The 26,958-nt window shown below is 44.2% G+C and overlaps 1 protein-coding gene across 1 annotated transcript in view; it reads right to left on the bottom strand.

Annotated features, from left to right (window-relative positions):
- Nucleotides 1-4,463: 4,463 nt before the first annotated feature.
- Nucleotides 4,464-26,958, bottom strand: part of LOC146631390 (NLR family CARD domain-containing protein 3-like) — a 56,695-nt gene continuing 34,200 nt past the window's right edge. Inside the window, exons 3-9 of the mRNA XM_085352929.1 lie at nucleotides 14,430-14,508; nucleotides 14,051-14,273; nucleotides 12,082-13,888; nucleotides 10,142-10,315; nucleotides 9,066-9,239; nucleotides 5,202-5,248; nucleotides 4,464-5,053 (exon numbers count right to left, since the gene is read on the bottom strand). Coding sequence (XP_085209055.1) covers nucleotides 4,464-5,053; nucleotides 5,202-5,248; nucleotides 9,066-9,239; nucleotides 10,142-10,315; nucleotides 12,082-13,888; nucleotides 14,051-14,273; nucleotides 14,430-14,508 — 3,094 coding nt within the window. The remainder of the gene's footprint in view (nucleotides 5,054-5,201; nucleotides 5,249-9,065; nucleotides 9,240-10,141; nucleotides 10,316-12,081; nucleotides 13,889-14,050; nucleotides 14,274-14,429; nucleotides 14,509-26,958) is intronic.

Here is a 26,958-nt window from a genome sequence, read left to right as displayed (position 1 = left end):
CATGTGAGCTTATCTTTGGTCAATAAAGCTGAACGACCAGTTTTCACTTTGCTTGTTACGCTTGTTTAGTGACGTCTGGGTTTCTGTGGAGCCCGAATTTTGATGAGTTCTGGTGAAATCATCTGAGATCATCTGAGCATCGGTGAAGAGTCAGCAGAGAAAGTGTGGGACAGAAGTTTGCTTTGGACACATGGACTGAAATCAAAAAGTAACAAACAGGATTTCCAATGGACAGTATGGAGAAGTGAAAGTACACAAAGGCTGTGCTGGAACACGTGTGTTACACTTTTTGACAGCTGAGAACAAAACACAATATTTTGCATCATCTCTGCAGTGTCTCTTCTTTCCTCTGCTGTTGTGCTTTTAGCTCCAAACTGTTTCAAATGGTTTGTCAGCAAGCTGACCTCTGACCTCTGCAGTACTAACTCCTGACCCGTACAAAGAGCGGGCGTTTCTGACCTTTGACCTGCAGCTGTATGTCTCTCAGTCTCAGTTCTTCTCTCCGTCACTGATGGAGCAGGTGTAGTTGCTGCTGACAGTCAGTCGTTTGTTTTCTCAGAGTGAGGCTGAAGTCTGAACTGTTCAGAGCATCAGGTCTCATCAACGTGCGCTGCTGTAACGCCGCTTTGTCCTCTGAGATCACCAGGTATGAAACCTGAGTGCTGACAGAGCAGCATGTTCCCCCTCATTCACCTCCACCACCACAGCCAAGGCATGCTGGGAAACTGAGGACACACAGACGGAGAACTGAAGTGTCTGCTGTGTGTTCATCTCAGAGTCCTCACAGGTGACACATTAGCTCCAGAACACCAAGCCAGGTGTTTGAAGCCTGACAGGGATTCTTCCCATCCAGAGGGAGGATTTAGCTGCACAACAATGAACATTAGTGTGTAGTTTAGAAACACAGACTGTGCCTGCACTGCATCTAGTGAAGAAAAGTGTTACTGCGAGAGAACCAGGCTCCTTTAAAGCAGCTGATATTAAGGTTGAAAAATCAACAATAAGCTGATGTAATCAACGTTTCACAAAATGGTCAGCAGCTAAAATCTGGAGCCGTTCTTTGGTGGTAATTAACAGTTTGTTCTTGTTAGCTAATTATGTAATTAAAGGTAGCAGCAGAAGCCTTGTGTTGAAAGCCCATTCACTCACACATTCACACAGTATGTGTGTGTCTGTGTTACACTGTGGACATCCCTTCTGTTGGAGCGCCATCTTGTGGCAGGTTTAAGAAATGTTCTTCTTGTAAATCCAAACTGATGCACCTCCATAGCAGACTGTGGAGGCTTTCAGTGACATGAAGACTTGATTTATACTGTCATATTCTCCTGTTACACAAAGCACAGCACGCTGAACATGGATGAACTGAAACTCCCAGCATCTGACTGAGGAAAAGCACAAATCATTCTCACACTGACTCCTGCTTGATTTTAGATTTGCTTTCAAATCCTCACACTTTCATATGAAGCACTAAATGGGCTCCAGACTGTTTATCTCAGCTTCCTGTCAAACACACTGCTGCTCACACCGAGGCTCAGTTTACTCCTCCAGCCTGGCTTAACCTGCTGTCTGTTAAAAACAGTCCCACACTCCTCTGTTTAATCCTTCTGATCAGACTCTTTGATTTTGTATTGTTTTTACCTGAAGTTGTGTTTTTGACATGGTTCTGTCTGTGAAATAAACCTCACACACACACTGCTACAGTCCTTCATACACTTAGAAACGAAGCTGCTCCTTTCCTCAGTGCTGACACATAAAGAAGAGTTGGTTTTATATCCAACACGTCTCTGTTCCAGAAAACAGCTTCAGCAGCCTCTGAGTCTGAACTTGGAGTTGGTTATAAGCCACAGGCCTGTGTGCACAGCAATGAGGAAATATAATGCAGTAAGTGAAACATGGATGTGTGGAACAGATTATCCCAAAGGTTGATTCTGTTCATCTGGACGTTCTCAGTGAAACATTTCGTCTCTCGGTCAGGTGACTCCTTTAGTCTCAGCTGACTGCAGGTTTCCAAACCTTTGTCACTGGATCACTCACTTCATCTCCAACGTGTCCCTGACACAGACAGCTGGAGCCGTTACAGCAAAATCATTGATCATCGTTTTTAGAACATTAGCTGGTGTTGGTGGGCAGGCTAGCAGTGCTAATTGTTAGCACTAGTTCTGCTGCTCTCCCTTTGTCTCTGTTATTGTTGGTCTTTAGTGAACAATATAAAGTGTCTTCATGAGACTGTTGCCTAATGTTCAAATGTAGATAACACCACCTGCACCAACCTGTTACACAGCACAACCCTCTGGTGTAGCTTTGGCTGGAGCACATATTGGCAGCTCCAGTGACATCACCACTCCATGGTGACATCATCTCTACAGACTGTGGCTGTTACATATCCTCACCTGGTAATAATAAGACTGTCCTCAGCTGCACACAGCTCCAAGATGAACAAACTGAAGTAAATACAAATTAGAGTTACGATAGATTGAAATCTTGTAATCAGAGCTAATTCTTAGTGAAACTCTCACAACATCATATCATGATCCTGGGTTAGTGTCTCGGTCTCAGATCACAACATCAGCACAGGCTTGGCTTGGGTGAGGTATTGAGTGGTTCTTGTCCATGACAGCTGCAGGTACAGTGCCATCAGCCATGCTGCACCACATGTCTGCCCAGGAACATTAGTGTGGCTAACCCTAACCCTGCTCGGGAGCAGGTTTTCTTTATGTAAACAGGATTAGATCGCGGCCACGCAGGTATGTCCGCGTCATTTATACGAAAGCAACAGCGATATTCCACCACTGTTTCACCATAAATAAATATTATCAATGTAACTAAAGATAATGCAGCACTTGATCCTTGTATTGATGTCACACAGATACATACAGGTCATTTCCTAAAAAAGGGAAATGTACTATTAACATTCTATTACATGTATGTGATTATTACAGATGTAATTCATATTTCAGAGTAGTAATTGCAAATTACTTCGTGTAATCAAGATGAGAGACCACGGCTATAAAAGCGAAGGTGGATTTGGGAAGCCTGTCGCAGCCATGTCCTGTCCGTATACGCGACCAACCCATTGCGGAAGGTGCAAGATTGATAAGGAGAGTCCTCAGAATTCAGCGTATATTGCGGGACAGACAGGATCCTTTAGCTCAGCGCGACAGTGTGCTCATAGAGAGATATCGATATTCCCGTGAGGGTATTATTTACTTAACCAACTTGTTGACGAGGGGGTGCTGGACCACTACCTGTCTTTTTTTGCTCTGCCCTTTTCTTGGTTGCTGTTATGTTGATGTTAGGTGCAGTGACTCCCAAGCAGTGACTCCCGGGATCTGTTCCAGCAGATCCCGGGAACAACAGCAGAGATCTCTGTTCAGAAGAGCGCAGTCCTAGGAACAGCTAAGATACTGCGCAGGACCCTCAAGCTCCCATGGCCTCTGGTAGAGGACCCGAGCTTGAAGGATTGACCGCCCACAGGGGCGAGTGGGGAATTTATATATATATATATATATATATATATATATATATATATATATATATATATATATATATATATATATATATATATAGCTGAACACAAAGTGCTTTACACTTGACATGCCAGAAATGATATATTGAACAAGTAAAAAAAAAAAGAAAATAATATAAAATAAAGAAAAAAGTATTGAAAAAAATAAGGTGATAATTTAAATGATATTTAAAATAATAAAATTCGCACAAATATCAAAAACAATAATAAAATAGTATAAAATGATAATTGGAATTACATTTAAAACAATAAAATCATCACATTAGATTAAAACATCAAAATCAGGGTCAGACTGTGTCATAAGCCAAAGTGTAAAGTGGACAATTAAGGGGTCTTTCTATTGTGCTGGGGCAGATTGTTACACTGATTAGGAGCAGCAATAGAGAAGGTCCTGTCCCCTCTGAGCTTTCTCTTGGACCTGGGTACCTCCAGGAGCAGCTTGTCAGCTGACCTGACAGACCTTGGGGGTGAGTAAGGATGCAGAAGCTCAGAGAGGTAAGTTGGGGCAACACCATTTAAAAATTTAAAAACAAACATGCCAATTTTAAAATGAACTCCAAGATATACAGGCAGCCAATGGAGTGAAGCGAGGATGGTAGCTATGTGCTCTCTTTTACGAGTTCTGGTTAAAAGTCGTGCAGCAGCATTTTGGACCAGCTGCAGACGAGAGAGAAGACACCGACTAACTCCAAAATACAGAGCATTACAGTAATCGAAACGAGATGAAATAAAAGCATGGATTACTGTTTCAAAATGCGGCCTGGATAAAATAGCCTTAAATGATAAAAACTGGACTTTACAGTAGCCCTAATTTGAGTGTTCAATTTAAAATCAAATTGGACACTCAAAATACAAAAACACAAATACAAAACACTGGGCCACCCAGGACCATGGCAGTTTCTGAGTGAAGGAGACATGTACAGACTGAACTATCTGTTCAACAGTCAAAGCTTTCTCTAACAGGAGCAGACTCTTTAGACTCTCCACAGAAGACAAACACTGAGGAACCGGGAAACAAGACTGTAAACCCAGGATAAAGAGGTTCAGTGAATGTGGTGTTTAAGGTGTGGAGGTGGATCAGAGTGTCAGAGGAGACTCTGTAGAAGGACAGAGTGCCAGCAGGACAGTCCACATACACTGCTACTCTGTTAGAGACAGAGGAGGAGGAGGAGGAGGAGGAGATGATGGGTGTTTCACTGTTTTTGTGCCTGACAGAGCAAGGACCATCATCAGAGCAGCTCAAATTCCAGGACTCCTCATTCCATCCAAACACACAGTCATAACTGTCTCCTTTCCTTCTGATTCTTCTGTAACTCACTGATATAAAAACGTCTCCACTCCACTCGACCTCCCAGTAACAGCGACCAGTCAGACCATTTCTACACAGTAACTGAGGGCAATAATCAAATCTGTCTGGATGATCAGGATATGACTGAACCTGATCCACATTTGTCACCTTCCTGTTGTTGTCAGACAGTTGGAGCTTTGTGTTCACTGTGTTTGTGTCGATTGTGAGTTGACAGGAATCTGATGGAGAGAACAAACACAATCCAGCTGCAGTTATTGATCCATCATCTGTTCATTGATTGACACTTTGATGATGACTCCTGACATGATGAAGATGGTTGAATGTGTGCTGCTTTGTTTTCATGAATCCCATTAAAAACACACTTACACTTCCTCAGACCTGGTCTCAACCATCGGACTCCAGCAGGCTCCACCCTGAAAGGAGGAGGGGGGTCAGAGCAGCACAGTCAGCATGCACACATGGACATTACATGGCTCTCATACACATACTGTTAGACACTGATAAAGGAACAGTCCAATATTTTCACAAGTACACTTCAATTCATGTGTGGATCAAATTGCTGATGGTTTGGGCTGATCCTGGCACTGCCAGTACACCACTATAATGAATGAGATATGACTAATTCACACTCTAAGCTTCATAACCTTTCTATTCCTCTTCTTTTTCTATGAGAGACACCCAGAATGGCTGAATGGCAGAAAGGCTGGACAGTCTGGATTTCCAATGACTCACATTGGACAATAACCTGCCTCAGTCCCACACAGAAGCTCCTCTCAGGCAACATCCTGGCTAAGATCAGAAGCAGATACATAATAGACTCAATATTTTAACAGGGCACAGAAAGGAATTGTCAGTAACACCAGAAGAGTGAGACATCAATTTCTGGTAGACAGAGCAGTCGCCTGAGAGTATAACCTGCGCACCACCTGGATTGACTATTTACTCGCTGCCCACACCTGGCTCCTGAAAGTATTGGAAACCTGGAAGCCTTGAACTATACAAGATGAACTGGACACTAAGAGTCTTCATCAGGAACTCAATGGGAATCTGTCAATCAACACTGGAGACCAACTTCAAGCCAAGCACAAGTCACTGTCATCTGTGTGATCTATCAAGGAAATGTCTTTCCACCACTGTTGTTCTTCCTGGGCCTGAAACCCCTCAATGAGACTATTAACAACACTAGCTACTGAAACAGGAATGTAGCAATCATTAGGTGCATTCTCTACGTGGCTGAAATCAAGTGGTCAGCCAAGAGTGAACGAGAGCTCAATTCACTGACCCACACCACTAGGATGTTCAGCAAAGACATTGGATTGTCATTCAGACTGAAGAAGTTTAGTTGGATGTAACAAAGAGAGGGAAGGTGGTCCTATTTAATGTTATTGTACTACCAGAAGGCAACATTGCAGATACTGAGGACAGATACAAGTACTTAGGAATCTCACAGGCAAATGGGAACCACAACTAAGCTGTTAGGAAATACCAGCACAAAGTCAGGCAAGAGTCAGCTGACTGGGAAAAACAAGATCTCGGTCATCAACACCTGTCCCTCTGCCAGTGATCAGGTACCCTGCTAGGATAATAAGGTGGCCAAAGGACAAGATAGAAGCCACTAGTGATGGGTCCAGCAACACTGACGCACCGGCGCATGTATGAGAGCGAAACCTGTATTGGTGCGTGTGTCACTTTAAGAAAAAGTCATGTGAACGACACAGCTGGATTATCGCTCATTGCCAACACGTCAAACTGTGTTTAAAAGGTACCGCCTCCACATCTGCCAACGGAATGAGTCGCCACCAAAAAACAAAATTGCTCTCGCGAAGAAAAAAAAAATACATATGTCTCTACAACAAAATGGAGCCCAAAAGAAAAAAGAAATGTTTCTGCTGTGTGGGATCATTTCGATCTTGTAACTGCAAATAAGGTAACTGTTTTTCTGTCTTTGTTTCAATGTAATCTATCAGAATAGGAAAAACAGTAAAGTGACTTGCAGTGTAAATTATTTATTTTATTTTATGCAGGTTAAATGTTGCATCTGTTCTGCGGAGCTTTCTTAACAAAAGCACCTCCTCAATGCTTAGGCATTACAGAGCCAAACATGAAAATGAGGAGACAAACACACCGAGAATGAACACGTCGGCCTATATAGACACTGAGCAGCATTATAATATTTTTTTTTTTATTAATATGTGTTTTATTATTTTTCAATCAAGCATCTAGGAAGATTGCTCTGGACCAGGCAGTCCTGAATTTTATTATAAAGGACTGCCAGCCCCTTAGTATTGTGGAGATTGTTGAAGAGAAACATTCCAAAATCAGAGGATCCTTTAACGTACTGGGGGAATAGGAAGACATCTTATCTGGACCTTTTCGACCTGGCTTTACAGTTTTTGTGTACCCCAGCTTCATATGTGCCCTGTGAGCTTGTGTTTTCCAAAGCTGGGGAAATGGTGTCAAAAAACACGCAATAGACTGAATGAAAAAGAATTGGATAAACTCATTTTTCTGAATAGAAATTTATAATAAACTCTGAGTCAATTACATTTAAATGGGTAATATTAGGGTTAGGGTATTAGGGTCACAATACTTTCATTTTAATTTTCACTTAATGTCATTCACAAAATATTTTAAAGATCACTACAATATTCGCAATGTAAAAGATATATAAAGTGATTCCATGGAAAGTACAATACCTTACAGTGTATACAAGTATGACTAGGTCATTGAATCAGTGTCTGTTGTGTGTCTCAAGTAAGTTGCCTGCAATGATATTTAAGGTGCAGCAGGGTCAGTATGGAGCAAAACAGCAACACTGTGTCGACACAGTATCGATACAGTTTGGAGAATGTGCTGAAACGCTTCACGAGGCCTCATCTACCCATCACTAGAAGTCACTGACATCAAGACAAGGACGCTCTTTACCATAAATGGAAGGTTTCACAGAAGGAAGAAGGCTAAGGACTGGTGAGCATCAGAACCACTGCCAAAACCCAATGTGTGCTCAATGAATACCTCAGGCAGCAGAAACCTAAGAACAAAAAGGAGCATGGAGAAGAACCATCATGGAAGGGCAGGCCTCCGCACGGTATGTACCACTAGCAGAGAGAGGAAGTGGATGACATCCAGAAATGCTTCCAGTGGTCAGACAAATCTGGTCTGAAAGATAGCACAAAGGCACCAATCTTGCCAGCACAGGAACAACTCTAAGGTGTAGATCAGCTCATTAGTCTCAGTGATGGTTGCTATTCAAATTGTCCAGAATGCTGCTTTCACATTATCTAGTACACAGGTGTCAAACTCCAGGCCTCGAGGGCCGCTGTCCTGCTTGTTTTCAAATTAACCTGCCTTTGTTGCTTCTTATTGGCAAAGCACACCTGATTCAGGTAATCAGCAGCAGGTAGGGCAGGGATATCTCAAAAACAAGCAGGATGCTGGCCCTTGAGGACTGGAGTTTGACACCCCTGAACTAGTGCATCTTCAGAGGGTACTTCACTTAAACTTTTTAACTGGCTACAGAGGGTCCAGGTTTCAAACTTCACCATGATCCTGTCATTTAGGTCAGCTACTCAACACTCAACACTCCTTCTGCATGGGTAATGATAGTATCTCCCTCCTGACCTGCCCCTTGCCATAGCATTTCTTCATCAATTTCTAGACGTAAGAGCAGTTCCTTCTTCCAAATGTTGGAGCACTGAGGTACTAGTTGTTTCGCCATCAGTCTGGATTCCTGGGTATGGACAATTCCATAGGTCCCAGATCCTATTTGGCTGGGGTTACTCGGTAGAAGAATTCCAACAGCGCCCTGTTCTCATCTCTTGCCCACTTGTGCCTTTTACTTCCAGAAGCTCATTAGTGTGTCCTGGTTGCTCAACACCTGATGCAGACCTTCTAATTTTTTGGGTGACGTCCGGGCCAGTAGTGCTTCAGTTTAGCCTAGGGACCCATACTGGAAATATATATTTCTGTAGGGTTCTTTGTCTGTTAAAGTTATTTTACTATCATTCAAGACTAAGGATTGTTATTTTATTGTCATTGTATTGTTAGGCAGGAAACAATAATAGTATTTGGCACCCACATTGTGTGCAATACATAAAAAAAAATTGCAAAATGCCAAAAACATTTGAAGATACACATAAAGAATAAAAAAATTGTCCAAAGGTAACGTCAGTTTGAAATAAAAATGAACATTTCCAGCTGTTCCTCCTCTACTGAACATTCTTGCCATACCTTAGAGTGTCCAGTCTCCAGCCTGGATTCTTTAGTCCAGCCGACAGCAACTTCATTCCTGAGTCTCCTGGATGATTGTAGCTCAGGTCCAGCTCTCGCAGATGTGAGGGGTTGGAGTTCAGAGCTGAGGCCAGATAATTACAGCCTTCCTCTGTGATCAGACAGCCTGACAAACTGCAGACACACAAAACAACAAGAAAAGTTATTTAACCCTTTAAGACCTACCATAGAACCAAGTCCTACAGGAATATAATGGGGGTTTTTTTCCTGCAAATGCAAATCTTGCAAAGCCATATGTGGAAGGAAACTGTGACCTGGGACAAGCTAAATGAATAAGATGTGAGTACAACTACTCAAGTTTCATATGCAAAAAAATAAAAAATAAATTGCGCTAGCTTATGCGGTTGCAATTTTACCGGGCTTTAAAAATAGTTGCGCAAAACGTAGCGTACCCGCTCCGACCGGCCTTAAAGTGTTAAAGTGGTTTTTTTTTTTCGTTTTTTCTTTTTTAAATATTCCAGCCTTTTCAGATACAGTGACATTCATTCTGTACATGCATTCACCTTAATTTAACAGTATCCAGTGTTGAAGGGGTCCTGATATGTAAAGGAAGTTTATTTCACAGTTTCTGTATGATGATTACACAGATTGTGGTGTTAAGCCAGAATGTTAGAGCCAGAATGTTAGAGATTGTGTCAATGTTAACATTGACACATTCTCTTATGAGCAACAGTTTGTGAGAATGGGAGGACTCATTGCAAAGATCTTGCCTTTGCCATTGCCTGTTTCTGTTTCTGAAAGGGGCTGGGTCAACATCCAGTTGATTTAGAACTCTTGCACTTTAATTTAAAATCACAGGACTCAACCAAATGATTAGAAATTAAGCGACAGACAAAATGAAACTTGACATGTGAGACTAACATGAAAACATTAAAATGATAGATTATGTCATCTTTAGCGTTAAATAATGCCATTTTTGCATCATATCTGAAGTCTTACATTAGTAAGTCGTTTCAGACTCAAAAGAACAACGAACTGATTTTACATTGTTATAATTTTAAAAGACTGAAACTGACCTTAGTGTTTCCAATATACAGTTCAGACTGCTCACTCCAGCAGAGAGAACTTTCACTCCTGGATCCTGCAGGTTGTTGTTACTCAGATCAAGCTCTCGTAGATGACAGAATTGGGAGCTGAGAACTGAGGACAGAGCTTCACAGCTCCTCTCTGAAAGATTACACCAGTTCATCCTGAAGAAACATTGATATATGTAGTCACATAAAAGGAACTTTAATATTGTCTGGATAAGACAAGACAAAACGACTGGAAGTGTTGTGAAAACTTTTATAGTTAACTCTGTGGCAAACACAAAAAATTAAATTTACTCAACAACAATAATATGCATCTACATAAATGAAAAACAGTGAGGAGCTGGTAGATTTAATGATAGTAGTTCAGTATCAAGTGATGCAGGCATACACTACTGGTGGCCAATTTAGTAATTCTGTTGCTAGGCAACAGTAATCATAGATTAAAAACAATGCAGCAAATAAAAGGGGACAAATAATACTTCGTTATAACTCTCTTTTTGGTTTGTTGCTTTTATTCGGGGACTTCACAGTCCTTATGCTGGGGCTTCATGCACCCCATCATTATTATTATTATTTTCTTAACCTAACAGAAAAATGTTTTATCTCTTCCTTCTTCCTTTTCTTCCTTCTCTAAGGCTACTTTATCACCCCCTTTCTTATGATGGACCACTTTCAGGAAACATGCTTAAGTGCATTACTGAATAACATCATTTCTGGTTTTCTATTTGGAAATCGAAAATTGAACTTGACTTTGAGAAAAGAAGATAGTAAAGGAGGATCAGACTTCTGTTCTTATTTGTGAAGTGTTACTTGAGGTTCGTGGTGTTGACATCAGAATTTAGATGAGAGAGGAATGCTTCACTGAGGACAGTAATGTTTCTCAACCACAAACTTAAAGTACTTTAAAATGACTGAGCAAAGAAATAAACTGTCTTGACACATGCAATGTAGTGACTGTGATTTACTTCACCAACAGCTGTAGAGCCTGAGGATATGCAATCAACAGTAATGTTGATTATAACACAAAGGGCAAACTTAATTTTTTAACTCTCTGAGAGCTTAATCAGAGAGAGAGGAAAGTAATAGAATTTGTATAGTCAAATTCAACATGTTAACAGCAATGGCTCAATTCTTAACACTGGTTTACAACATGATAGACCAAGTGGGGTTTCACTATATGGAAATTCTGTGGTGTTTTTTGCGCTTCCTTGGTTTCTCTAAAAGGTGTTTATATAGACAAGGGTAGGGCTGAATATATGTGCGTAGAGCATCGTTGTAAAGGCCTGGAAGTCCCGAGGTCAAAATGGGAGACGCCCCGTAGGGTGGTGGAGAATGACCGAGCTAAGATCCTGTGGGACTTCCAGATACAGACAGGCAAAATGGTGATGGCTAACCTACTGGACATAGTTGTGGTAGATAAACGGAAGAAGACGGACGTAGTGATAGATGTAGTGTTTCGAATGACAGCAACATCAGGAAGAAGGAACACAAGAAGCATGAGAAATACCAAGGGCTCAGAGTAAAGCTCAAGAAAATGTGGAGAGTGAAGGTAACAGTGGTCCCAGTGGTAACTGGAGTGCTACGCGTAGTGACTCTCAAGCTAGGCGAGTCGCGCCAGAAGATCCCACGAGCAACATCAGAGATCTCTGCCAAAAAGAGTGCAGTCCTAGACACAGCTAAGATACTGCACAGGAACCTCAAGCTCCCATGGCTCTGGTAGAGGACCCGAGCTTGAAGGACAGACCAGTCGAGAAACTGAACAGACACTGTACCTTATTAAAAAAAAGAAAAAAGCTCTAGTTGCTGTTTTTCAAAAATACAGAAAACACCATCAACTAAGTTGCATTTAAAATAATAATAATAATAATAATAATAATAATAATAATAATAATAATAATGATAACATCCAAAACAAAATTCCTTACAGAGCTTTGTTGGAGGCTTTGACCACTGTTAGAAATTTCAAAAGAGCCTCCTCTGAAGCAGAATATTTCTTCAGGTCAAACACATCCAGATCTTCTTCTGATGACAGTAAGATGAAGACCAGAGCTGACCACTGAGCAGGAGACAGTTTATCTGTGGAGAGACTTCCTGATCTCAGGGACTGTTGGATCTCCTCCACTAGAGAACGATCATTTAGTTCATTCAAACAGTGGAGCAGATTGATGCTTTTCTCTGCAGACAGATTCTCACTGAGCTTCTTCTTGATGTACTGGATTGTTTTCTTGTTTTTATGTGAGCTACTTCCTATCTGTGCCAGTAGATCTTGTAGGAGAGTTTGATTTGTCTGCATTGAAAGACCCAGGAGGAAGCGTAGGAACAAGTCCAGTTGTCCATTTGGACTCTGTAAGGCCTTGTTCACAGCACTCTGGTGGAGATGTTTTAAGTTGTTTAAGTTCTTTTCAAATGATTTAGACTTCTGGGTTACAGTTTGAATTTCTTCGAGCAGATTGACTCCAGAGTTGATGAAGGTCCGATGGACATGAAGAGCAGCCAGAAACTCCTGAACACTCAGATGGATGAAGCAGAACACCTTGTCCTGGTACAGTCCTCTCTCCTCTTTAAAGATCTGTGTGAACACTCCTGAGTACACTGAGGCTGCTCTGATATCGATGCCACACTCTGTCAGGTCTGATTCATAGAAGATCAGGTTTCCTTTCTGCAGCTGATCAAAAGCCAGTTTTCCCAGAGACTCCATCATCTTCCTGCTCTCTGGACTCCAGTGTGGATCTGTCTCAGCTCCTCCATCATACTTGACCTTCTTCACTTTGGCCTGAACCACCAGGAAGTGGATGTACATCTCAGTCAGGGTGTTGGGCAGCTGTCCTCCCTCTCTGGTTTCCAGCACATCCTCAAGAACTGTAGCAGTGATCCAGCAGAAGACTGGGATGTGACACATGATGTGGAGGCTTCGTGATGTCTTGATGTGGGAGATGATCCTGCTGGCCTGCTCCTCATCTCTGAATCTCTTCCTGAAGTACTCCTCCTTCTGTGGGTCAGTGAACCCTCTTACCTCTGTCACCATGCCAACACAGTCAAGAGGGATCTGATTGGCTGCTGCAGGTCGTGTGGTTATCCAGAGGCGAGCAGAGGGAAGCAGGTTCCCCCTGATGAGGTTTATCAGCAGCACATCCACTGAGGTGGACTTTCTAGGGTCAGTTAGGATTGTAGTTTTGTGGAAGTCCAGAGGAAGTCGACACTCATCCAGACCATCAAAGATGAACACAACCCGGAAGTCCTCAAAGCTGCGGAGTCCTGCTTTTTTAGTTTCAATAAAGAAGTGATGAACAAGTCCCACCAAGCTGAACTTTTCCTCTTTAAGCAAATTCAGTTCTCTGAAAGTGAATGGAAATATGAACTGGATGTCCTGGTTGGCTTTGTCTTCAGCCCAGTCAAGCACAAACTTCTGTGTTAAGACTGTTTTCCCAATGCCAGCCACTCCCTTTGTCAGCACTGTTCTGATTGGTTTATCTCTTCCAGGTGAGGCTCTAAAGATGTCTTCTTGTCTGATGGTTGTTTCTGGTCTGTCTGGTTTCCTGGATGCTGTTTCAATCTGTCTGACCTCATGTTCATCATTGACCTCTGCAGTCCCTCCCTCTGTGATGTAGAGCTCTGTGTAGATCTGATTCAGAAGGGTTGGGTTTCCTGCTTTAGTGATGCCCTCAAACACACACTGAAACTTCCTCTTTAGCTTGGACTTGACGTGACGCTGATAAACTGCAGCACAAAGTTCTAAGAAAAAAGAAAAAAAAGTAGAATATAAGTTCATGTGTTTCAAAATGCACATAATTTAAATACCCCAAGGATCGAATGAGAGCATGTTTGGTCCATGTTGAGGCATTAATAAATGTTCCACTTACACAACAGATTAAATTGTCAAATAAATTATCTTACTGCTTTGCAGACGCTCAGCAAGCTCATCCTGCTTCATCACCCTTAGGAAGTCCAGTGTGATCTTCAGAAGTGCCTCTCTGCTGTTCTTCCTCGTCTGTTCTTCTTCTTCTTCACCCCCCATCTCTCTCTGCTTCTCCAAACATTGGTGGTAATCTGGGCACACAACCTTCTGGATCATTTTCAACTCGTTCTTTACAAAAGTGATGATGTTCTCCTCCAGCAGCTGGAACAGAATATTATGAATGACCCAATCAGACTGAAATCATGGAGCCAAACATCAGATCTATGTTGGAAACACTGACAACCCACTATTCTACAAAGAGCAGCATGGAGATAATTGTTAACAGAATAGATTTAAAATAGATGTACATATAAAAACCTTAAATATGGAGTCCATGTCTGCTTGATGCTGTTTAATGGACTGAGTACTGGGAACCTCTGAGCTTTCCTGGTAAATTCTGTTGAGCAGGAAGACTAATTTCAAGAACACTGTAAATTCCCAGTAAGTGACATTTCAACAAAGACAATACTTTAGATAACTCCTTGTACTTTTAAATATTTATGAGTTATTTTGATTCCATTGAAAAATCAACAGCTTAGGTTTGTATTTTGCTTTAAATAAAATGCTTTCAGTTTCCTCAAGGCATTTGAACTTCAGAAAACTGAAGTTGTACTGTCATGTGAGTCAGTGTGAGTGTTTAAACCTTTAAAATACAATTCCAATCAAATGGTTAGACACACCTTTTCATTTAATTGTTTGTCTTTATTTTCATGACTATTTACATTGTAGATTCTCACTGAAGGAATCAAAACATGAATGAACACATATGAAATGATGTAGTAAACAAAACAGTGTGCTCAAATAACTCAAACCATATTTGAGATTTTTTACAATAGCCACCCTTTGCTTTGATTACTGCTTTGCACTTGGCATTCTCTGAATGAGCTTCATGATGTAGTCAGTTTAAATGGTTTTCCAGCAGTCTTGGAGGTGTTCTCAGAAAGGCTGAGCACCTGTTGGCCCTTTTTGCCTTCACTCGGTCCATCTCATCCAAACCTTCATCCCCACATGTAAGGGGGGTGCCCTTACATGTGGGGTCCCTCAAGGATCTATCCTGGGCCCAGTATTCTTTTCCCTTTACATGCTCCCATTAGGCTCTATTTTTAGAAAACATGGAATCTCATTTCACTGTTATGCCAATGATTCTCAAATTTACTTTTCTCTTAAAAAGATTGTGGTTTTTATTAGATTTTTGGAATGTAAATGACCAAAAAACTGAGATTGTACTATCTGGACCTTCTGACCCTCGCTTGTCTCTGAAGGTTGACCTTGTTTCCTCTGGAAAAGTCCAGAAATCGCTTTGCAAAGAATCTGGCAGTGCTCTTTGATAGTAGCTTTTCATTTGAGAAACAAATTAATTCTGTTGTAAAAGCCAGCTTCTTCCAGCTCAGGGCACAAGCAAAAACTAAGAACATTTTGTCATTTGCTGACTTCGAGAAAGTGATGCGTGCATTTCCTTCATCCAGGCTTGACTACTGCAATAGTCTTTATTTTGGTATCAGCCAGGCTCTGCTGTCTCGTCTTCAGCTAGTTCAGAATGCTGCAGCTATTCTTGACAGGCACTCGTAAACATGACGATATATCCCCAGTCTTGGCTCATTAACACTGGCTTCCAGTACATTGTAGAATTGATTTTACGATTTTATTGCTTGTTTTTAAATCTCTAAATGGATACACTCCGGCATACCTCTCTGATCTGTTCACTAAAAATACTCCTAATAGAGCTCTCAGGTCAGCTGATAAGTTGCTTCTAGTGGTCCCTAGAAGCAGGCTAAAAAACAGAGGAGATCAGGCCTTTGCGATTGCTGCACCCAATCTTTGGAACAGTCTGCCACTTGAAATGAGGATCTCTTCAACACTTGACATTTTAAAAAACCGTTTGAAAACAAATTTTTACTCTCTAGCTTTTTGTTTTGTTCTTTGTGTGTGTTTGGTCTACTTCTTACTTTTTAACTATGTACAGGACTTTGGTCAATCTGTGTTGCTTTTAAATGTGCTTATAAATAAATTGCTTGATTGATTGAAACCTTCTCGACTGGGTTAAGGTGAGGTGACTGTGGAGGCCATGCCATCTGGCAGAGTACTCCATCACTCTCATTCTTGGTCAAATAGCTGGTGGGAGCCATGCATGTAGAGACCATGCGTTCACCTTTCTGTGTCTCACAAAGACGCGGAGGATGGAACCAAGGATCTAATATTTGGACTCATCAGACCATAGAGCCAAGAAATACCGTTCCTTGTATTTCTTGGCCCAAACAAATTTCTTTTTCCTGTTGCTTTTCCTTAGTCATGGTTTCTTAATAGCTATTTGACCATAAAGGTCTGATTTTTGCCATCTCCTCTAAAGAGCTGATGTAACAAAGGGCATCCATCACCCACCAGAAATGAGTCTGACTTATTGCTCGATATGAAGAAGAAGCTCTTGAAACGGTTCTATAAGGATCAAATGGCCCTTAGCAATGGGCCAGACACCCCATCCTCCCCAAGAACATCCCACATGACACTCCGAGGGACACGGTCAAATGCTTTCCTCAAAGTCCACAAAATACATGTTTACTTTTTGCGCAAACTTCAATGCACCCTCTAGTATCCTCAAGAGGGTAAAGGTCCAGTGTTCCACGACCACGATGAAAATGGCATTGTTCCCCCTGTATCCAAGGTTTGAGTAACAGATGAACCAGCACCCTGGCATAGACTTTCCCAGGGAGGCTGAGGAGTATGATACCACTACAATTGGAACACACCCTTCAGTCCCACTTGTTAAGGTTGACGGACAGCTATGGATATCCGTCGACAGCTATCGACCTCACTGAGCCATAGCCATAGCTACTGATTGGAAGGTTGGTGGTTCTATCCTGCATGCCAAATATCCTTGGGCCAGATACTAACCCCATGTTCATCGGAGTGTGAATGCGTGTCAGTGTTGGTTAGTTTGGACTTGTGTTTAGCAGTGCTTGTATGAGTGGGTGTGATTGGGGTGAATGAGGCTTATTGTATTGTACTCCGGGAGATTAGAAAAGCGCTATATATGTATCAGTCCATTTACCATTCACGTGCCGGCGCTTCCAAATCACCAATTTCACCAACACAGCTAACATAACTAACATAACACAGCAACAAGATGCAGCGACCCAGAGTCTCCATTTCATTTCAACATTTTAGTTGAAAGTGCAGACTTATGTTAAATAATACATTCACTGTGGTATTTACTGCGGGAACAAATGGTAAAAACTTTCTAAGGGCAGCGCTAGGTAATGTAAACAGTTTTTAAAGGTGAACTAAAGACGTAGAATCAAAAGTATCAAAAACGCCAAATTGTACCCCAGAGGGTTAAAGACGGGAACCACCACCCGAGTCTAGCAATCCAGAGGAATCGTCCTTTATCTCCACACAACATTGTAGATGCTTCAACCAAGACAGCCCTATGATATCCAGAGCCTTCAGGAACTCTGTGCGAACCTCATCCACCCCAGGAGCTCTGCCACCAAGGTGTTTTTTAACTGCCTCAGTGGCCTCATTTCCGTAGATAGATGAGTCATCGTGCCTGAGTGCAGCAGGTGGTTGTGAATGGTCCAATCTGGACTCAATCTCCCCACTCTCCCTCAGAATGCTGATGAAGCTCTGCAGGAGGTGTGTGTTGAAGATCTTGCAGACCAGGGCCTCTGCCAGGCGTTCGCAGCGCATCCTCACTATAAATTGAGTTATTTATCAGTGTTTTGCCTACATTATTTCACATATCTTGCTTGATGTATCTGATGTCTTCAATATGTATCTACAATGTAGAGGCCGGCCAGGGGAAAGGTGGCCATGGCGACAGAACAGATCCGGAGGCCGGCCGCGTGGAAGACGGCGGCGGCCACAGATCGTCGGGCGTACCGGATGTAGTTTGGAGGGCACAAGACCAGACGAGGCAGGACCAGACGGTGGCGTGGCAGCCACAGGCGACGGAGCCGGACCAGGCGCTGGCGTGGCAGCTCTAGCTCAGCGGACGCTAACTGTAGCGGCACAGGGCACGCAGTCGGCTTAGGATGCAACGGCTGGGGCTGTGCAGGGCAAACAGTCTGTCCAAAGTGTGTCAGCACCACGCAGTCCTCAGCTGGCGGAGAAAGCTCACAAAAGCTCCCAGCTGAGGTGGGCAGTGTCTGAACGGGTTGCTGAGCTATGAACTGAGCTGGTGACGGAGCTAATAACTGAGCTGATAACTGTGCTAGAGACTGAGCTGAAGACAAAATAGGAAACCAGGCTGATAACTGGGCTAATGACTGTGCTATCGATTGAAGTGCAAGTTGTAGTTGTGGTTGTAGTGATGGTGGGAAAGCAGGTAGTTGAGCCGGTGACTGAACAGGTGACTGACTCTTGGCTGCTCTCCTCCGAGGAACAGGAACGGGTGCTGGGCCTGGCCGAACACCAGCCATCCCCACCCGAGAAACAGATACGGGTGCAGGGACGAGCTGGGCTCTGGCTGCCTTTACCCTGGGGGCCGGTGTAGGTGCAGGAGCTAGTTGGACCTCTGCTGCTCCCACCCGAGGGACTGAGACGGGTGCAGGAGTCAGCAGGGTCACAGTAGACCTCACCCAGGGAACCGGAACTGGCGCAGCCATAGGCTGGGCGTGCATCAACCCCACCCGAGGGGCAGGTACGGGTGCTGGGATGAACGGCGCCTCTGCCAGTCTGGGGACAGAAGCAGGGACCAGCTGGACCTCAGCCACCCTCTCCCGAGGAACTGATACGGGAGCAAGGGAAAACCAGGCCCGCGCTGCCCTGGTTACAGGAACTGGAGGCAGAGAGCGAAGCACAGGAACAGTAACAGTCACTGGGTGAACCAAGTTAGTGGAGCCAAACACAGTTTCAGTAAACAGAGACTTATGGTGGGCTGGTTCTAGCAACTCTGCTGTACTTAAGTTGTCCATGTCATAATTAGCAGTCTTAGAAAGAGTGAGTTTAGGAGCAGCCACAGGTACAGGAGAACTCACACAAGCAGCGTCTGGATAATCTGGATGTGAAACAACACTACACACAGTCGTACAGGATGTAGTCCGAGACGTAGTGCACACAGAGTCCATGAAACCTGGCCGAAAAGCATGGCACACAGAGTTAAACTGACATGACCGGGGAACAGAAAATTTAACCTGCGCAAACAGCTCTGCAGTGCTCAAACCAAAATCTTTTGCCAGTCTATGTATAGCAAGTGAAGCCTTGCAGCTCTTAACCTTAGCAGGCTTAGAATACATAGTTTCAGGGGGTATGTGTCTCTCAGTATGCACCGTTACATCTAGAGCTGTTGATGCTAACGGTGTGTGGCTGAGCTCAGACTGGGAAACCTTAGAGTCTAAGGGCTGAGAAAAACAGTTCTGCAGGGCTACAATGCTGGTAGCAGTATGTAGATGAGTCTGGTGTGGAACAACAGTCCTAGGTTCAGCTATCTCTACAGGTGACACATTCATATCAGCTAAATCAAAGAAAATACTGTGAGCATTACAAGAATCAGAGGGCTCAAAAACACAAAGGTTACTAGCGAGAGCAACCGGTGAATGATCTGACACTGAGGTGCCTCACTGTACAGTGTCTCTGGAGTCCAAACAAAAGGTGACGGAATTAAAATGCTGGTATTAGCCTATTCGTTGTAGCAAGCTAGCCTTGTAACAGCCACTATGGTGTGGTGTCCCTTTAAGACACCCAAGTCCAACCAACTTAGACATTCACATTACTCACACTCTCATTACACATACATATAGGATCTTGGGGGTGGGCACGATACACGGAGTCCAAAGTACCATCAGGGTGTACACCCCACCCCTGGCATCGTTGCCCACCTCTCAATTTTAAATACACGTAGACATTGAGGGCTAGCAGGAGGGACCATGCGCTTACCTGCTGCTCTCTGGCAGGTAGCTCCAAGCCCTCCTGGGTTTTAAATGCACCTTAGAACACACATGCATCAACATTACAATGAGCGGGTGGAGGGAGGTTCGGAGTCTTCTCTCACCCCCGTTCTCTGCGACCTGCTGGAGCAGGGGGGCTAGGACTAGGAGGAGGAGTTGGCCGTCCGACTGCGGTCTGGAGTGTGGAGCCTTCCTGCTGCTGCGGAGTCGGGGCGGTCTGCCTCCCCCCACCGCAGGGACAAGGGAAACACCACCTGGGTCTGGGTGCAGTTCCCCCCTCCAGGGGCGGGGGCACCTAGACCCGGTTTGTAGAGTACGCTTGGGGAGTGTGATCGTGTGTACAACGTCTCTTTATGTCTGTCTCCACGTTGGTTGAGTGTGGAGTAAGTGCATATGAGAGCATGAGGGTGGGAATTGTGAGCAGGAGATATTTTATTTTGTATTCACATAATTAGTTATCATTGATTAATCATTTACCATTGTGGAATCTGATGACAGTATAATCTTTGTTTTATATCTATGGTAATCTGAGTAAAGAGTAATGGATGCATATTATCATCATTGTAATCAAGTCTCAAATGGTATCCATAGCATTGTATTCACCGTCCAAAGAGGAGAGACCTTGTTCTAATTCATTTGCAGGCCTACATCAGAACATGCACATACAGAGTTATGTAAACACGCACGTTCGCACACACACTTATTTACACAGGGAGGTCATGTCGGGACATTCTCTAGTTGGACACACAGGCTCACAGAACTGCACAACATGACATGTCACACACACTTGTTTTCTCTAAAGTATCATCTGATGTTTGTATAAGGAGAACTTTGGACTATGGGGAGACTGTTATCATTTCCAGTAAAGATCCAACTGTGATGTCATAATGGCAATATAAGGAGTCGGGATGGTTCAGTTGACGAAGGATTGTATTGCAACTTGTCTTCCCACACTGACTGCGCAAAGTGTGTAATAAAGATCACTATTTTTGACACCTACACGGACTCGGCTGTTTTTCCTTCTTACCCAAACTGAACCAGACGTAACAACTTGGTGCCGAAACTCCGGTTGGGGAGGAAGGGAGCTTGCAGCTATCGTGTGGGTGACAAACAGGGGCGAAGGCCAGCAGCCTATCTGAGTGACGCCAGGCGACATAAAAAAGGTGAGTGCCACCTGTTGATTTTTATCCAAAGGCGCTATATTGGAAGTTAAAACTAAATTTAATTAAATAATATTCACTCAGTCTGGGCTTCTGGCGTTGGTCCATAGTGATCTTGAGTAATTAGGTTTAAAATAGGGTATATTAGTCTGACTAAATTCATTGCTGTTTATTTTGGGGGTGAATTTTGAGTTAAGAAGTTAGGTGTTTAAGTTAATACGGTTTAAAGAGTTTAAAGGAAAGTTGACTGGGTGCCAGCCAGATCAGCAGGTAGTGTAGGGCATTTGGTTTTGATTGGGTAGCAAAAACGCGGTTTTGGGTCTCAGGTAATTAAACTGGAGGGCAGGGTACCCACAGTGAGGCTTTTAAAATAAGTAAAATTGATTAGGACTGGGGCGCGGCCCCTATGAATGCAGTTGTTCAGCGTTTTGGCAGACGCCACATGCAACGGACGCGTTGTTATGTTTAAGCTCGGTTGGCCTACCGAGGGAATGTTGGGACGCCCTTAATGGCCAGGCATTCTAGGAGTGAGTGTCTTATACTGCATTAATTGGCAGGTAGAGTCGCGGACCGGCTGCCTCCTATTTAAACGTCAGGAGCTTGTGAACTTTAAGTAAAGCCAAAAGCGTGATCTGGGATATTTCACGCCGCTGGTGGAGATCCGGGTGTCCGGGCGGGGAAGCAGTTTTAAAGTACTAGAACTTAGTAATGAGGCCGTTTTCAAGGCGGCGTACTTGAGACGGGTAATTGATCAGCAAGAGCGAGGCTCTGGGCTGAAAGATGCTTTTAAATTAGTCAAAAATTTAGCAACACCAGCAGAGAAATAGAGAAGTGAGATAAAGTTGTTCTGGCATATGGTGTTTTCTTAGGAATTCGAGCGCTATCGGGAGGGCGTTCCCGAGGTGTGTATTGACCAGCAAGGCGAGGCCTGGGCTATAGGTGCTTTTAAATTAGTCAAAAAAGTTAGGAGTAACCTCTTCTGGTATATGACGTCTATGCGGGCCCGTGTGTATATTGTATATAAATTACCCGTGTGTCTGTGCATTTAAAAGTGTTAATTGTATAAACTGTCTTGTGTTGTTGAATTTCTTCTGTGTGGATCCAGAGTGTGTGTGTATTTCTCCTTAGGAGAAAGGAGGGGTTGTGTGGTGCTGCGCAGTAGCGGGCACACGCGCGAGTACGAGCGGAGTGTGTGTGTGTACAGCTGCGGCCCTATTTCTCCATTTCTGTCCTTCTGAGCTTCTTTTCGTTAGGTGAAAGGGGGTCTCAGAAGTGTGGTTAAGAGATTTCAGTATATTAAATAAACTAAACCTTGTAGTCTTGTGTTTGTGATTTCCTAATGTGACTATGGTTTAATAGAATTCCATGAGTAATGATCCCTTGTGTGAAACTCCAGTAAGGTAGGAGTGCGGGGATAAATATCTTGACAAAATTTGAGAATTGTGGGTGATTGCTGGGAGATTTTTAGTTGGGGCGTATTTCCTTCTCTACCTGGAAAAGGCAGAGATCTGTCCTTTATTTGATGTTGTGTAAATAAAGCTTTTAAAAGTTGGTTGAGTCTCTCGTATAAGGAGGGAAAACGGTGCATGGTAGATTGTCTGGATTATTTTTGTATGTGAAAACTTTGTAGTCGTTAGGGAAGTGAATGTGAGAGTGAATTTTCGCTGGCTTTGCGTGCTTAAAACTGTTATATTAGACGTTTGTCAAGCTTTTAGCTTGAAAGGGGGATTAGACAGTGTGTGTGTGAGTGAAGGTGCGTCTGTGGGCGGTCTCTCTCTCTCAGGCTGGAGCCTAGCGGAAGTTCGGCTTGACCAGCTTGTGAGATTCTGACTGCCGAAAGGAAAATACAACGAGGCAACCCCTAAGGGAGGAGCCTAAGACCGGCCATTTTGGTAAGGTAAGCGAGGTCAAAAAGCAAAATGGCTGAAGAGGAAAAGGCGACCCCTGGTGGAGGAAAGAGATACAAGCCACTGAAGGAGCAAATACAGGAATTGAAGAAAGCCATTAAAATGACTGAAGGGACTTCTTCAAAAGAGATTGCTCGTCAGTGTCAGGATTTAGAAAAAGAAGTGAAGGAATTATGTGAAAATCAACAGAAGACATTGGAGGACAGAATCCCTCTGTATTCCATCTTTCAACTGGAAGGGGAGAAATGTGAAGAAAGGATCAAGGAGCTTGAAGAGGAACCCTTAGGACGTTTCCAGGGGAGGAAAATAAAGGCTGAAAAGAAACTTATGATGGAAAAACAAAGTAAGTATTGTAAGCTTATGATTATCTCCCAAGGTGTTTCCCACTGGATGCAAGAGGAAGTGAACGACATCAAGCCAGCCTTAAAAAAGGAAGCTGAGGCTGAGGGAAAGCTATATCCCAGCCTGAAGGACTTCCTGAGTGCCCCACCCCCTCCTTATATTTGTCCAGTGGTGGCTCTGGAGGGGGGTACTATGTGGGGGCCGGAAGGAAGAACAGGAGAAGTGACAGGTGGAATTGTCAATTTACAGGAGAATCCTCCACCATCGACATCTGCTCCAGCCACAGTGGAGGCAGACACAGGAGTAGTGCAGTCAAACGGGAGGCCGTGATACAGCTGGAACGCCTCTTTAGAAAATTAGAGGAGGAAGGCGTAGCAACCCCACGTAGCGTAGCACAAACACTTTATGCCTTGGAAAAGGACTTGGCGGCCTCAGTAAAAACCAACACACGAAAATCCAGAGAAGTGTCAAACCTGCAAAGGGGAGGATTTGCCCCAACTTTTCAGGCTCCCACAGGAATGACGACCCTTCGCTCTGGGAGGGTTTTGGAGGATCCAAGAGATAAAAGACCGTCTATCTTTGAGAAGAACCAGAGGAAGACTGTTGCATTGCCAACTGAAGAAGGGCAGGGTGACACAGAGGAGGAATTACCCCTCACAATGCCTTTATTGACGGGTGTAAGGGGTGAACCAGTCTACCACCCCTACAATATCAGAGATCTTGAGGCTCTGGTGAAGCAGCTGCCCCCAATCACGGAGGGAGGAGCCGCTTGGTTGAGGAGACTAGGAAGTCTTACAGAAGGAGAGGAATTGGCTCTGGGAGATTTCCGAGCTATCGGTGGGAGGACCTTCAGAGGAGGAGGCCTCGCAGATGTAGAAGAGATAGCAAGAACTGTATGCCAACCAAACGACGTCCCCTATGCAAGGGTGCGAAATGCTCTCTCTGACGCAGTGCGTGAGAAGTATCCGACTCATAACAAGGGCACTACACCTAGGCTTGTTTGGACCCCAGAACATTCCCCTAGAGAGTTTATGGAGCATGCAAAAGAACAGTGGATTCTCCAAACTGGTGAACATCCGGGGCAGAATGGTGAACCAAGGGCGTGGTTCCGATCTGCAGTATTAGCAGGTCTCCCAGAACGAGTAAGAACAGATTTACAAAAGAATCCTGATTTTGCGGTGGCGGATTCAGCAAAATGGGAGAGGCACATCATACATCGACTTGAGCTGGAGAAAGACGAGGTGAACAAGAAAAAACAGGAGCTGGAGGAGGCGCAAGCGCAGTTAGTGAAATTGAAATTGGCAGAGGCGAGAGAAAAATCAAGCGAAAAGAAAAAGGAAAACAAAGATGGACCTAAGAAGATGCTGGTGGCGCAGCCACGGGGCGATCCGGGGCCTGATTGGCCAGATTTGAATCCGGTTCTGTACCCTGATGACCGATGGCCCGCCAATGAATTCCCAAGGCAAGGAAGACCCGCGGGGAATTGGGGGACTACTAGGTCGTTGAGGGGACGTGGTGGATCCCAAAGGGGAGGTGGACCAAGGGGCCGTGGTCTGGGGGGACCTATGCTGGACCCGAATGTATGCCGAAGGTGTGGAGGACGAGGACATTGGGCTCGTAATTGTCCTACGCCATGGCTACCAGAAACAGCTTATTCATCATCACCCCAGGCACAGGGAACTTTTCGAGGCAGAGTGGGCCAGACAAGGGGACATCAAGCTCCAAACCCAGGCATGGCGCCAGCCGCTCAGTATCCCCTGGGCTACTGGGGCGGAGAGGAGGAGCTGTACTGACGGGACCCACAGAGACCAGACAACATGGGAGTGGCAGATCCTATGTTGTCAATGAGTGTGGAAGGAGATGAAATGACCTTCCTTGTGGACACTGGGGCTACCTATTCAACACTGAAACAAAAACCAAACAGTGCCACACTTTCCAACCATGTGGTCAGTGTTGTTGGGTTCTCTGGGGTACCAATGACGCTGCCAACAACCAATCCAGCCCTGACGGTGCTGGGAAAACAGACATTGAAGCACAGCTATGTGGTGTCTCCCCATGTGCCTGTGAACTTGATGGGCAGGGATCTGCTCATTAAACTGGGGGCCACCATCATGTGTTCAGCTGATGGACTAACAGTTACACTTCCAGGAGGAAAAGAGTTTCCGTGCCTGGGGACATTTTCAAAGAACCAGTACTTGCTGAAAGACTGTGAACAAACGACCGCTGACATCTATTGGGGTCGTGTGGTGGAAGAAGGCATACTAAGACAATATCAGTTGTGGAAACCTTGGATTATGGCCTTGGCAGTCTTCTCTCTCCCCAGGGATCCGTTCCATGTCACCCTCTATTATGATAGAAATGATGATGAAATTTACAGGGACCTGTTCCAGTCTGACCTTGAAGGCCGGACTTGGAATGTGTGTTCTCAAAACATCTATGTCGGTCCGGAGGGCGTCGCGGCAGCAGTAAAATTAACCGACGAACAACGGCCTTGGTTCAAAATGGGACCTGATTCAGTGCCCCATATAACATTGGCGGTCCATGAGAGTCATCAGGCGAAGGAGCTGGGGACGATGGTCAAAAGAGCCCTCGAGGAACCTGGCTGGCAAGCTACTCAGATTCCAGACGTTTGGTACTCGCCAAAATGCAAAATTTATCGTATCACTTGTCAATCAGAGGACACAGTGATGTTGGAGCATGAACAAATCTCAAGAATCCATGGGAGAGAAAGAACAGACCATGCGGATGCAGTTGCCGCACTTGCGACTCTTCCTGACACCTTGTGGTCAGCAGGGCCTACGGATGTGGGCCAGGCAACGTGTTCGCCCGTTTTATTCCAGCTGAAGTCTGAAACTCCAATTTGGAAACCACAGTATAGGCAAAAGAGAGAAGCTGAGGAGGGAATTGCAGAAACCATTGAGGGGCTATTGAGAGTAGGGGTGCTTGAGCCCTCTCAATCCTACTGGAATACTCCTATTTTGCCAGTAGAGAAGCATGGGACAGGAAAGTACAGAATGGCACATGACTTAAGAGCCATCAACGCCATTTTACGTACTGACACGGTGCCAGTCCCAAACCCATACACAGCATTGACGGCATTAACACCAGACCAGAAGTGGTTTACATGTATTGATCTAGCGAATGCATTTTTCTGTCTCCCATTGCATGAGTCTCTGAGGGACATTTTTTCATTCACATATGGGGGACAACAGTACAGATACACAAGGTTGCCACAAGGGTTTGCACTTTCCCCCTGGCATTTTCAACCAAGTGGGAGGCACAATCCGAAGCCAGTGATTAAACCAGAGGCAGGTAAGTTCCCCATTCCAGAAAGACCAGGTGAAGAGATTGTCATTGACTTCACTGACATGATTGATCCAGGCCCAGGAGGAGTTCGATATCTACTGGTAAGTGTAGATGGTTTGACGGGCTGGCCTGAGGCATGGCCTACCAAGAGGGAGGATGCAAAAAGTGTGATTAAGTGTTTAATCAATCATTACATCCCCCGGCATGGTTTCCCTAAGCGGATTAGGTCCGACAATGGGACTCATTTCAA

The sequence above is a fragment of the Diplotaxodon limnothrissa genome, linkage group LG5 (assembly GCF_057381915.1).
Source record: "Diplotaxodon limnothrissa isolate DT_005_m linkage group LG5, D_limnothrissa_male_GT1.1, whole genome shotgun sequence".
NCBI lineage: Eukaryota > Metazoa > Chordata > Actinopteri > Cichliformes > Cichlidae > Diplotaxodon > Diplotaxodon limnothrissa.
Note: the sequence above shows the minus strand (reverse complement) of the source record. Positions and strands in the feature narration are given on the sequence as shown.